The following is a 13,088-nucleotide window of genomic DNA, read 5'->3' on the forward strand; positions in this document are numbered from 1 at the left end:
AGAGGAATCGAACTCGGGTCGGTCACGTGCAAGGCAAACGCCCTACCTGCTGTGCTATTGCTCCAACCCACCATATTTCCTAAATAAAACATTTTTTTTTGTTTCATGATCTGGCTTCACTAGAAAATCTTTTCTGTGGGGAAGAGTCAGAAACCTGAAGGGACTGGGACTGACATCTTTTCCTGCCAAGAGCACAATCTCCACTCAGTCAGAGAACAATGGCTCCTCCCCAAACTCAGCAGGCCAAAACCAGTTTCCACAAGGAGTCAAGGCCGACTCAGAGATAATGTGTAAGCTTCCTTCACCGACTGGCAAGCCCAGTGTGGGCGCACTGTGGGAATCTATGCATACCTCCATGCATCCTTATCTCCCTGGGTGAGGTGGAGGTGGGCCACACAGAAGAGTAAGCGTAGTCTACCTCCTCTCTACGCACTCCCACACACCACACCTGTAACAGGTGCTACTCTGCTCTATGAAGGCTGTTAGGAAAATCCTTCATTAACTTAAATCATTTCTACACTGCTCTCTCTCTCTCTCTCTCTCTCTCTCTCTCTCTCTCTCTCTCTCTCTCTCTAAGAGAATAATTTGGTGAGTATTGAATAAGAAAATCTCCATTTTGGGACATAACTCGAAAAGACAACCACACAAAGGGTACTGCTCAACACACTTCAAAATAGTTACCAAACAGGACACGGGAAAAATCAGCCAAGGCAAGCTCCTAGTTCTGCACCCAAGGTTCAGACGCAAGACGTGGTTTTGAACACAGGCCGTCACCCAGATATAGGATGGTGGGAATAGAAAAAGGCTCTGCCTGTTCTCATGGGAGGCAGAGGATGCCCTTGCAGATGCCAGCCTACAATTGTGACACCAGAAGGAAACAAGTCAGCAAGAAAATACAGGGCACAGATAGCAAAAAAGAGATGCCTGTCAGCTCTATTTCTAACAATGTCTGCCTCACTTCAGCATCAGGCTTGATTACATAAGCCCAGATAAAATGCAAGACTTACTCAGGACACACTGTTCAAGAGGAAAGGTTCACTTGCCACCTCTATGAAAGTGCCCCAATTCTCTAGCAAACATTTTTTTAATAATTTTCTTGGTAAATTCTTTTTTAAAAATAATTTAATTTTTAAAAAATTAAAACACTGTAACCTACAAGTTGCTCATCAAACAGTTATTTCAGTCACTTAGTGTTCCAACACCACCAGTGTGACCTTCCCTCCACCACTCTCTCCAGTTTCCCTCCCAACTCCAACTTGTCCCCTTGGTCACATAACACATTTTCTTTATATTGCTACTCTGACAAAACTTAAAGAAATGGCATATAGAATGCTCAGAAAATAAATCAGTGAAAGCCAATTTGTGATTGCTGTATGATTTTCACCTGTATAAATAATGAAATTAGAACTATTAATACCGTAGCACTGTCCTCCTGCTGTTCATCGACTTGCTTGAGCGGGCACCAGTAACATCTCCATTGTGAGTCTTGTTGTCACTGTTTTTGGCATATCGAATACGCCACAGGGAGCTTGCCAGGCTCTGCAGTGCGGGCAGGATACTCTCAGTAGCTTGCCGGGTTTTCCAAGAGGAAAGGAGGAATCGAATTCGGGTCAGCCGCATGCAAGGCAAATACCCTACTCGCTGTGCTATCACTCCACGCCAGAACTATTAATACAATATAATAAAATGCCTATTCTCATTTACATAGTAAGTTTTCAACTCTGGAATCTAAACTATACTGCATTATGTTTTATTTTATAATTGGATCTCATTATGGTAATCAAATCTTACCTACCATTAATAAACCTTAAAAATATTATGTGCTAATGTATCTTGGAGTTTACATGAAATAGGTAAGGCCCACATATGTATTTTTTTCTCCCCCTATACTTTATTTAAACACTGTGGTTCACAAAGTTTTTCATGATGATTTGTTAAAGTAAGTAAAGTAAAGGCCCTCCCGTTGATCATCGATTTGCTCGAGCGGGCCCAGTAATGTCTCCATTGGAGACTTTGTTGTTACTGTGTCTGGCATATCGAATACTCTCGGTAGCTTGCCGGGCTCTCGGAGAGGGGCGGAGGAATCGAACTCGGGTCGGCCATGTTGGCTGCGTGCAAGGCAGACGCCCTACCCGCTGAGCTATCGCTCCTATTGCAACACCAATTCCACCACTATTATCACATTCCTTCCACCACTGTCTCCAATTTTCCCAACCACCCTTCAAGCCTGCCCCTATAGCAGGCCCACAGGAATTTATTTCATATCATGTAGCCAATACATATGCTAACAGAATGATCAAAAAATATTTTCTTAGGAGAAAATTAGTGTAAATTGTTGCATCTCACTGTGCACTGTAACAATGTCCTCCCATTGTTCATCAATTTGCTTGAGGGGGCCCAGTAACGTCTCCATTGTGAGACTTTTTGTTACTGTGTTTGGCATATCAAATACATCATGGGTAGCTTGTCAGGCTTTGCCGTGCAGGCGAGATACTCTCGGTAGCTTGCCAGGCAAGCAGAGAGATGGAGGAATCGAACCCAGATTGGCCAGGCCAGCCGTGTGCAAGGCAAATGACCTACCGCCGCGCTATCGCTCCAGCAATATGTATCTTACCATGGATCTTACCATGGATCTCACCATGGAGAAATTAAATCCTTGTATGAGGAATTACTAAAACGTTACAAGGTAAACCTTCTGTATTAATGTTTTTGTTATTTGAGATTAGTTGGCCTCTGCATTATTTCCCATCCAATCTAGTATGCTATTACTGGAATATCAGTGTTGTAGAGTTTGGATATGTAGTACAGCTGCAAATTCTGCTGCAAGCTCCAGGAAATCCAGATTATTCAATTATATGTTACAGCTAGACTTAATATTTTAATGGGGCAGTGACTTTGGGGTGTGGATGTGACTACTAAAGCTTTCAGAAGTATAGAAAGGTAGGGGGAGGTAGTACATCCCTATTCCAAGAAAACCTGGAGATTTCAGACACAGGGACCTGCTGTGTCTCCTGGTGAATTCTTTCACAGACCCACACACCTGCCACTCCCGACATAGCATACACTTAAAAATCAGAGCGTAGGAATAACCTAAAAAGAGAAGTAATGTTTCTAAGACAGGCAAGAAGTTTATTCGAATAGTACACATCCAAGGAGTCAGATGTAGTCATTTTCTAGAGTGATAGGCACTGTTCCTACACGAATTCTTAGTTATATTGTTACAGAAACAGTCAATAAAGGGGAAGCACAATCAGGCATTTCACAGAAGAGGGACAACTCTGGGGCGGTGATTTCCTGGAGGCATGGTGACACCCGAATATTCTCACAACATTTGACACTTTCTAAGCTGACTATATCTATTGTAAACTGTCGTGCGTGTGCGCATGTGCGCGCACTGAACTACAGAAGCAGCAATGTTCTTTCCACCATTGTTCATAAACCATCTGTCTGGCAGCCTTTCTGCGCACCAGCTCCTAATCTCCACAGCCCCTGTCTGTTTTCTCCTCCCAGAAATTCTGACAGCCTACACTGGGTTCCTCCAGGTTTCTGGGCTCTGCAGACGGAGGGGTGTTCTGACCAACCTCCAGCAGCTCTTCCACCCTGGGTTTTCCTTTTGGGTAACATATTTGTGTGGGAGAGCTGGTGTCTGACAATTCCATCTTAATCTCATCACACAAAGAGGTTTGGTGCTATGTAAGTGGATGTTTGAGAATCTGGAGAAAGTTTCATGTCCTTGGGTGGCCCAGATGGACAAGACCATTTCTAGGAACACTTTAGCATGAGACAGAGTGAAATGTGAACCTTCCCAGGGGATTGCGAAGACAATCACCACCAAAGGCAATGGTTTAGATACGAACTGTCAGGGGAAGGGCCCCGAACAAACAGGAGATGGGTATGTACATGTGATCTGGTTATCTGAACTATGGCACAAGGGTCAAGCAACCTGATGGCAATTCTCCAAGATGGCAAATGACTGACTGGGACTGGCAGCCTGGGGAGAGGGACCAGGAAGGGCAGTTCTGTGTCCAGACACATGGAAGAAATGCTCACCTTGCTTCTTCTTCCTGCTACGCCCCCAAGTATTCCTTGGGGATGTGACAGGGGGATGGTGGGGCATATCTCACTGTAGAGCACATGTGTTGGATATGTGAGGCATTGGTTTAATTCCCAGCACAGCAAAATGAATAAATAAACAAATAAATAAATAAATAAATAAAATATTAAAGCTTGTTTTTAAGCATGCATTTCCCCTTTTGTCTTTGGGGCCTCTGTGGCTTGCAGAGTAGTGTGGATTCTTTTGTTATTTTAGATTTTGGTATTTTGTTCACAAACGATCTGTGGTGTGTGGGGAGGGTGGGGGAGGGGGAGAGGGGTTGGGCCACACCCACTGATGCTCAGGGACTGCTTTTGGTGGGGCTCAGGAGACTATCCCGTTAGTCGTCGATTTGCTCGAGCGGGCGCCAGTAACGTCTCCATTTGTCCCTGTCGCGTGCTAGTGTAGCCCAATGGTATCTGTTCGCTATATTTGATGACTATATTTGATGTTTTGGCCCCCAAGACCTCTAATCATTCGCTTTACCGGATAAAACTGCGTGGCGATGTTCCAGCCACCACCATGCTGAGACCACTCTCCGCACACATGAAGGTACTGGCAGAGGGACAAATCCACGCGGGTTCCGGGGCCGAGATCTCCAAGCCTACTCGGATTGGAGTCGAGCATCCTCCACCCAGATCCTCCAAATTCCAGTAGGCGGGGGTCACACCCACCACCTGGCCCCCTGGCGCCGTGTAATCCCATCAACGGCCAAGACTCAGAGACTATAAAATACAGCTCTCCGAACCGCGCGGCCGCATTCGCGGCCGTGCGACATCTTATCAGGACATCTTTTTATGACATCTTATTATCTCATTCCTACTTTGGACAAACTTGCAGACTATCAAATATAGCCTGCCCACAGGGCAGAGTCTGGCAAACTTCCCGTGGCGTACCAAATATGCCAAATACCAGTAACAATGATGGGTCTCATTCTCCTAAAGACCCTTGAATATAATCTCAGGGCTAGGATGAAAGAGACGTTACTGGGGCCTGCTCGAGGCATTCGACGAATAACAGGATGATGAAATGAAAATGAAATGAATATTTGATGTTGGGGACTAAACCCTGATCAGTTGTGCACCTTACCCATTGTACTATCTTCCCAGTTTATGCATTTAATTTTTCCTTTTCTTTCCTTTTGTTTTTTGGGCTACAACTGGTGGTACTCAAGACTTCACTCCTGGCTCTGTGCTCAGGGCTCACTCCTGGGGAAGCCTGAAAAAGATATGTGGTGCTGGGGATCAAACTAGGATTGGCCTTGTGCAAAGTGAGTGTCTTACCCTTTTTGGGATCTCTCTGACCCTTATTTTGTTTTTATAAAATATTGCATTAAAGTATTTATCTTGCTCACTAGGGGTGAGTTTTCATTCTTTCCTCTTAAAAATAATCTCTCAAATTTTGTGTCCCACTAACACCAGGCGAGTGTTATTTTTTTTTCTTTTTGGGTCACACCTGACAATGCTCAGGGGTTACTCCTGGATCTGCACTCAGGAATTGCTCCTGGCTGTGCTCGGGGGACCATATGGGATGCCAGAGATGGAACCCAGGTCGGCCTCATGCCCTACCTGCTGTGCTCTCTTGCTCTGGCCCCATGTGTGTTATTCTTAGCTTAATCCCGTAACTTTATTTTTGTGTTGTTCTGCATTAGATATTAGTTATCCAAGTAAAGGGGAGGAAATGCATCAGAATAAAAGAAAAAAATGCAGTGTTTTTGAAACTGCTAGCTCTTGGATTTAAAATAAATAGTCCACCTGGGGGAGAAAGCAGATAAACTTAAATTAGGGTCAAATACTTTTAGAAATACTTACCTTACCCATAAACAAATATGGTTGCCTCGTGAACAAATGACTACCTTATCTTTAGCCAACCAAACTGAATTTAAACTTCTAGTTCACTGAACATCATGGTAGACCCTGGAGTTATGAGGGTAAAAAAGATTGTTCATAGTCTGAGGAGAAAGACAAAGAGAGATTAATGAATGTGAATCCATTGACAAGCATTCTCAGTAATATATCCATCACTCATCTGGAAGTACAGGGATAAAAAAAGAGGGCTTTTTCACTTTTGTTTTTCTGCTTAATGACTGTCTCATTTTACCTGTGGAATTTTAACTTATGGAGAATGGCATGGAGATACCAAAGAAGATACTTTGTTTTTTTCTAGAAAGGGGGCCACATAGGCCATGCAACTCCATTGGCTAGAGAGGCAGAAACAGATATAAAGGACAGCTGAAGCCAGTTGATTGGCATTTTGCCTGAAAAGGCAGGATAAAACAATGTAATCAGCTTTGGAGCATCTAATTTGAACAATCATTATGGTCTGGGGCTTTAGGGGTTCTCTAGATGTCTGATACCTGACTGGCATAATATAGGATATACTAGCATGGTAACTGTGAGTTTGATAAAGGCTGTGGCTACCCCACACATGAAAAGATTTCTCCCAAGTTGTTTGTTATTTTTGGAATTAGCCCAGCTAGGGTAGTTCCTTCCAGGGACCCCCACCTCTCCCTATCAGCAAAAATTTTAGGATGTCAAAACATGAGGTGAAGAAAATAAAATCATGTCTATACAGTGCATAGGAAAGGGTTATAAATGCTAGCTAGACAAAATCATCCATATAACAGTATGATGGAGCCAGTAAATGAGGGGATTTTCTTTGGGGAAGGTGGCAATAATTTCCACTTTTTTAGACAGTTGGAAGGAAACTTTCTTTGGGATATGGGAAAATTTAGTGATGCTGTATAAATGGCCTGGGAAATTCACATTTATTGAGCAAAATTAATTGCCCATCTTTCCCTAAGTATCAGTCTTTATATATATATATGTATATATATATATATATTTATTGGCACAGGGTAGGAGGCTCTGCCTTGTTCTCTCCCAGGAGCTGAGTGTGATAATCTCTGGATCCTGGCTGTTGTTGGAGTTACACGGCAGTTGGTGGGTGTAACTGTCTAGTTACTGGCAGGTCCAGTCCCAAACCGTGCAGGCTTGGAGATCTCAGCCCCGGGTCCCACACACCTGGGTTCCTCTGCCAGTTCTTTTATGCATGAGGCTCATGCAAGTGTGTAGAGAGTGGTCCCAGCATGGCCTTGGCTGGGCCCTGGTGGTCTTCAGCTGTTGGGCCCTGGTGGAGACAGTCAGGCACAGGGTAGGAGGCTCTGCCTTGTTCTCTCCCAGGAGCTGAGTGTGATAATCTCTGGATCCTGGCCGTTGTTGGAGTTACACGGCAGTTGGTGGGTGTAACTGTCTAGTTACTGGCAGGTCCAGTCCCAAACCGTGCAGGCTTGGAGATCTCAGCCCCGGGTCCCACAGCTCCTACCCTGTGCCTGACTGTCTCCACCAGGGCCCAACAGCTGAAGACCACCAGGGCCCAGCCAAGGCCATGCTGGGACCACTCTCTACACACTTGCATGAGCCTCACGCATAAAAGAACTGGCAGAGGAACCCAGGTGTGTGGGACCCGGGGCTGAGATCTCCAAGCCTGCACGGTTTGGGACTGGACCTGCCAGTAACTAGACAGTTACACCCACCAACTGCCGTGTAACTCCAACAACGGCCAGGATCCAGAGATTATCACACTCAGCTCCCAGAAGCGCGGCCACATTTGCGGCCGCGCGACATCTTATCATCTCATTCCTACTTTGGACAAACTGGCAGGCTACCAAATGTAACCTGCCCACATGGCAGAGTCTGGCAAACTCCCCGTGATATACCCAATATGCCAAATACCAGTAACAATGATGGGTCTCATTCTCCTAACCCTGAAAAAGCCTTGAATATGGCACTCTTAAAAAAAAAATCTCAGGGCTAGGACGAAGAAGACGTTACTGGCACCTGCTCGAGGCAATCGATGAACAACAGGGTGGTCGTGATCATGATATTTATTGAATCACTATGGGAAAAGTTACAAAGCTTTCAGGTTTAAGTCTCGATCATACAATGAACAAACACCTTTCCTTTCACCAGTGTGTTTTTTGTTTGTTTGTTTGTTTGGTTTGTTTGCTTTTTTTCCCTTTTGAGTCACATCCAGCCATGCTCAGGGGTTACTCCTGGCTCTGCACTCAGGAATTACTCCTGGTGGTGCTCAGGGGACCATATGAGATGCTGGGAATCGAACCCTGGTCGGCCACGTGCAAGGGAAACGCCCTACCTGCTGTGCTATAGCTCTAGCCCCTTAGTACCATTGTTGAACAAGGAATTTTCCTGTTTGCTTGTGTTTGGGGGGCCACCCTTTGCGGTGCTCAGTACTACCTCCTGTCTCTGTCTTCAGGGATCACTCTTAACTGTGGTGCTCAGCGGACTCCAAGATTAACTTGATTTATCCCATCCCATCAACTTTGCATTGACCCATAGGCTGCAAAACCTCCGTGACGACCAAATTGAGAGCGATTGAGTCTCTGATTCAATCAATAAGCACCTTTTAGTGGGGGAAGGGGTTGCAATTCTGTCCCTGATAGTCACTGCCCCTGTTTTCTAGGAGTCTCCCGCCCGTCAGGAATGGAAGAGCGGAACTCTTCCAGTGTAGAGGAGACAAGGCTGCAAAATAACAGTGACGACCAAGTTGAGAGCGGTTGACTTCTGGATTCAGTCAATAAGCACCTTTGACTTGGGGGCAAAGGGCTGCAATTCTGCCATGGGTGGTCACTGTCCCAGTTTTCCAGAGTCTTCAGGAATGAAAGAGCAGAGCTGTCTACAGCCGAGACAGAGTCCAGTTGTTATGCTAGGGCACGTGGGGCGAGCAAGGGGGCGGATCATGGGATGGTGGACGAGGAACAAGGGTCCTTCAAGCATGAAGAGGAGGCGACAGGATAGTAGTGAAGGGTAGAGGACTGAAGTGTGCACGTAGTGGGGCCAGTCTTGGACAAGGAGCTTGTGAAATACCGCTTCTAGCAGAAGACCTGCTAACAAGGAAAAAGAGAGGGAACCTGGGCAAGTTCTAGGGACTGGAAACGGGAGGAGAGAGCTCGGTAGGTCCGAGAGAGAGCGAGCTCAGCAGCAGCAGGGCAGCAAGCACCGCGCTGCAGCGAAGCGCAAAGAACCTGGAGCGCCCCGCAGCTCGCTCTCTCTAGACCAGCGCCCGCAGGGGGCGGAAGAGGGCGGGCGGGGCAGGGAGGCGGCGGTGGGCGGAGTCTCCTCGGACCCCGCCCCGGACCCCGCCCCTGGGCGTGGCCGCTCCTGCGGTTACATAAGCAACCTGTGCCGCCGCCGGCGGCGGCGGCGGCGGCGGCGGCGGCGGCGGGGGGGCGGGCAGGCTGGGGGCGGGGCTGGGGGCGGGGCCAGGCCAGGTCGGTAACGGCCAGGCAAGATGGCGGCCATGGAGACGGAGTCCGTGTCGCTGACCCTCGAATCGCTGCCCACCGACCCGCTCCTGCTTATCTTGTCTTTCTTGGACTACCGGGATCTGATCAAGTAATGGGACGTCGCTCGTGCCCATGTGCGCGGGGTGTCAGGGGGCTGGGGGGCCGGTGAGGGGCGCGGGGGGAGGTAGGGGAAAGAACGCGGGCCAGGCAGGTGAAGGAGGCCCGCGGCCAGCCCGAAGGTGACCACCGCGTGCCTGGGGCTCCCCGCGCCCTGCAGGGCCACTCCCGGGGCGCTGGCCGACCCGGGGAAAGAACAGGGCTCCCCGACACGCGCTCTTCCTCGGGTCCCGGCCCGGGCCCGAGGGGGGCCGCGAGCACCCAGGCCGCAGAGAGGCCCCGTTGCCAGGCGGGGTGGGGGTGGTGGGTGGGTGGGTGCAAGGGGGAGGTGCTGCGTCCCGGGGCTCGGCCACCGCCACCCGCCGACCACCTTGCGCGCGCCCCTCTGCGCCAGCTCGGGCTCAGCGCCGGCCGCTGCCGCCGCCGTGTCCGAAACCCCGCGCGCTTCTCTCTGCTCCGCTCTGCCCTAGGCCTTGGGAGACGGGGTCAGGTTTTGGGGGGCTAATTGCAGGGTACGAGACACCCCCCCTATACACACACACCCGCCACCAGCGCCTCCCACCAGACCCCTCTGGCGCCCTCCCACCGCCACCCTGCACCCCTCGGTGGTGCGCTAACGCAGCATCGTTATCCTCGGGCTGGGCTCGTTGGGCACTTGGAGGCTCCCCTTAATAGTTTTTGCTCTCAGCCTTTACTTTCGGTTGCATGGAGAAATTATTATCATCATCATCAATCATCATCATCATCATCATCATCATCATCATCATTATTTGGGGCGTTTTGGTGCGTGCTTTCTTCCGGTGGCCCGACGGTCCAGGGGGCTGATCTTGTCACCGGGGCGCTTGGGTTTCCCACATTACCAAGCCTCGCTTCCAAAAATAAACACCGGTTGCTGTTTCGGGTGGCGAAATGCACAGTTCCTCCGGCGCTTGGGACTGTCTCGGGCGGCGGGGTGGGAGAAATGGCGCTGTTGACACCCTTGCCATGGCTGGGAGAGGCATGGCTCTGTCTTTCTTGTGCCACCATGTATTATTTCAGCGCAGTCGCCCTCCTTAAAGGAGGACAGGCTGGGCGAGATTTCGTTTGTTTTGTTTTTGGATTAAGCATCCGGATTCTGAGCCAATGGATGACGGGGCTCGAGTTTCAGAAATAACAGTTATTGGTAGATCTCGGTGGACCCAGCTAAGCGGCGGCGACAGGGATACTTCCAGTTTTGTATTATGATTTCTGTTCTCTCACTTGCCTAGATAATAGCATTTTCTCTACTATAAAGCAGAAATGAAGTTCTGGAAGAAGGCTATTTTTTTTTCCTCTTTCTCCCCGAGAAGCCTTTTAAAGCACTTGCTGGTTGCTCCTCATTGGGACTATTTTGTTGCTTTAGAATCTCTTTAAAATTTTTGCTGTCGTATTCGTTTGATGTGTGCCCTAGCTTGCTGACCTTTCTAACCTATGATGCCACTTGTTTACAGACCATAACCTGAACTTCTGGGAGCATTTAAGGCCCTTACCTCTTGGCAGGAAACCAGGCCACTCTGGCCAGATTAGACCCCTGTCAGCGGTTCCACTGGCTTGTTGCATTTGCTCTGGTGGCTTGAGCTCTTGACCCTTTCAGGAAGGGACAGTCTTGCTGGTGCTGTTGCCGTCTTCCCGGCCTCCTTTCTCAGCCCGAACAGATAAAATGTCTGTAGGCTTGGCTTGGCTGATGTCTCTTGTGGCCTGTTTACCTCCGCAAACGTGGCCCTGCAGCTTGGGTGCAGAAACTGCCTCCTTTGGCCTAGGACTTATCATTTATTCAGCAGAAAATTATTTTTGAGAGCCTGCTGTGTGGCAGCCTGTCAAATGTAGGCAAGATTAAGTCCCTCCTGTCATGGGGCTTATCGTTGAGAGGACCAGGAGAGACAAGTGCATAAATTAGAGGAGGCACCATGCAGAATGGGGGAAGAAAACAGTTCTGTGAAGGGGAGGGAGGATTGATCCAAACGGGAAGAAGCCGCCAGAGAGATCCTCAACAACGTGGGGTAGTCCTGCGATAGTGTGTGCAGAAGTTGATGAGACAGTAGCACGACCTGTAGGAGGAGCTGGGAGCCTGGTGTTGCAGGAGGTAGACAGTGACTCACAGGCAGCGGCTTCCAAGGAGGCTGGTGAGATCATGCAGGACCTCGTGAGCCAACATGATGGAGATCGATTTTCCTTTTACATGCTTCCGGTAGTTGAAGTTTGGAAGAAAAGCGACATAACCCCTCCACACCTGTTTGTGGAAGTAAACTATGTTGCGTTAGTCTGTGTTCATGAGAGAAACAGGACAATTGACGGTGTTTATGTGTATGTGTGATTCATTGTAAGGCATTGACTCACAAGTTAGGCTACTGAGAACTTCCCTAGGATCTATTGTTTGCAGGCTGGAGACCCAAGAAAGTTGGTGGTATAGTTACAGGGAATAAAAGCCGGAGAGCTAATGGTTTACATTCTAGTGTGCTTCTCCATTCTGAGGACCAGGACAAGGAGATCCAAGTCTCAAGCTCACCCAGCCAATCAGAAAGCAAATTTAACAAACTTCTTTTTGAGGGGTGAGGGTTTGAGCCACACCCAGCAATGCTCAGGGGTTACTCCTGACTCTGCGCTCCGAAATCATCCCTGGAGGTGCTTGGAGGAACATATGTGAAGCTGAGTGCAGGGCAAGTGCCTTGCATTTCGTATTATCCTACCTCTCAACAAACTTTTTGATCTAATCAGGCGCTCAGTGGATTCCATGATCCCCACCATCACTTCCGAAGGTCACATTATTTACCTAGTTCACAAATCTTTTCCAGGATGAGCTTCACAGCACACTCAGCAATAATGTTTTACCAGCTCCCTGGGCATCCCTAGCCCAGGCAAGTCGATATATATTCATCACAAATGCCATAGAGTTTTATTCAGAGAAAGGTTTCCAGTGTTTCCGAACTCTTTCCAGCACCTAAAGCCCATGTTTGCCAACTGTCCAGCCCGTTGCTGTTTTTAAGATTTTGGTACTTATGAGCCAAATTGGATTCTGTTAGATTAGATTAGTCATTCGAGATTATTGTGTAATTCCAGCTGCATGGTTTGACCCTGGGATTGCCTGAATCTGAGGTTGTACAATACCCTCTCCATTTCAGGTTGATGTGTTGTGTACTATTCATTTTAGCTCGCATTGTGTTAGCGGGATTACATGAGGCACTTTTTATTAGTTTGTTTTGTTTCTAGGGATTAAACTTAAGCTCTCACACATATAGAGATTTGTTCTTACCACTGCTCTGCATACCTGGCTCATGTGGCAATTTTTAAACAGCCTTACATCTTAAGTACAGATTTTACCCTAAGGCATCTGAATCACTTTAACAGTAGGTTTTGATGTACATTAAAATCACCTTTAGTGCTTATTCCAAACAATGTTCTTTCTATGTTGTTGAATAACTCTTGAGATCACGGAGAGGGAAGAGATCAGATAAAGAGGGAAATGGACGCTAAATTCACAAAACTGCAGAGATTCCTATTTACAGATGTTAAGCTCAAAATTTTGAGTTTGGCAGAAAAGGGTAAGGACGATGCTTG

At 47.9% G+C, this 13,088-nt stretch overlaps 1 protein-coding gene across 2 annotated transcripts in view; it reads left to right on the forward strand.

Moving 5' to 3' along the window:
• The first annotated feature begins 9,354 nt into the window (after positions 1-9,354).
• Positions 9,355-13,088, forward strand: part of FBXO3 (F-box protein 3) — a 48,078-nt gene continuing 44,344 nt past the window's right edge. For both annotated transcript variants that reach the window (XM_056135500.1, XM_056135507.1), the window contains exon 1: positions 9,355-9,507. In XM_056135500.1, the coding sequence (XP_055991475.1) occupies positions 9,404-9,507 (104 nt within the window). In that variant the 5' untranslated portion in view covers positions 9,355-9,403. The remainder of the gene's footprint in view (positions 9,508-13,088) is intronic.

This window comes from Sorex fumeus, unplaced genomic scaffold, assembly GCF_029834395.1.
Source record: "Sorex fumeus unplaced genomic scaffold, SorFum_2.1 ptg000007l, whole genome shotgun sequence".
NCBI lineage: Eukaryota > Metazoa > Chordata > Mammalia > Eulipotyphla > Soricidae > Sorex > Sorex fumeus.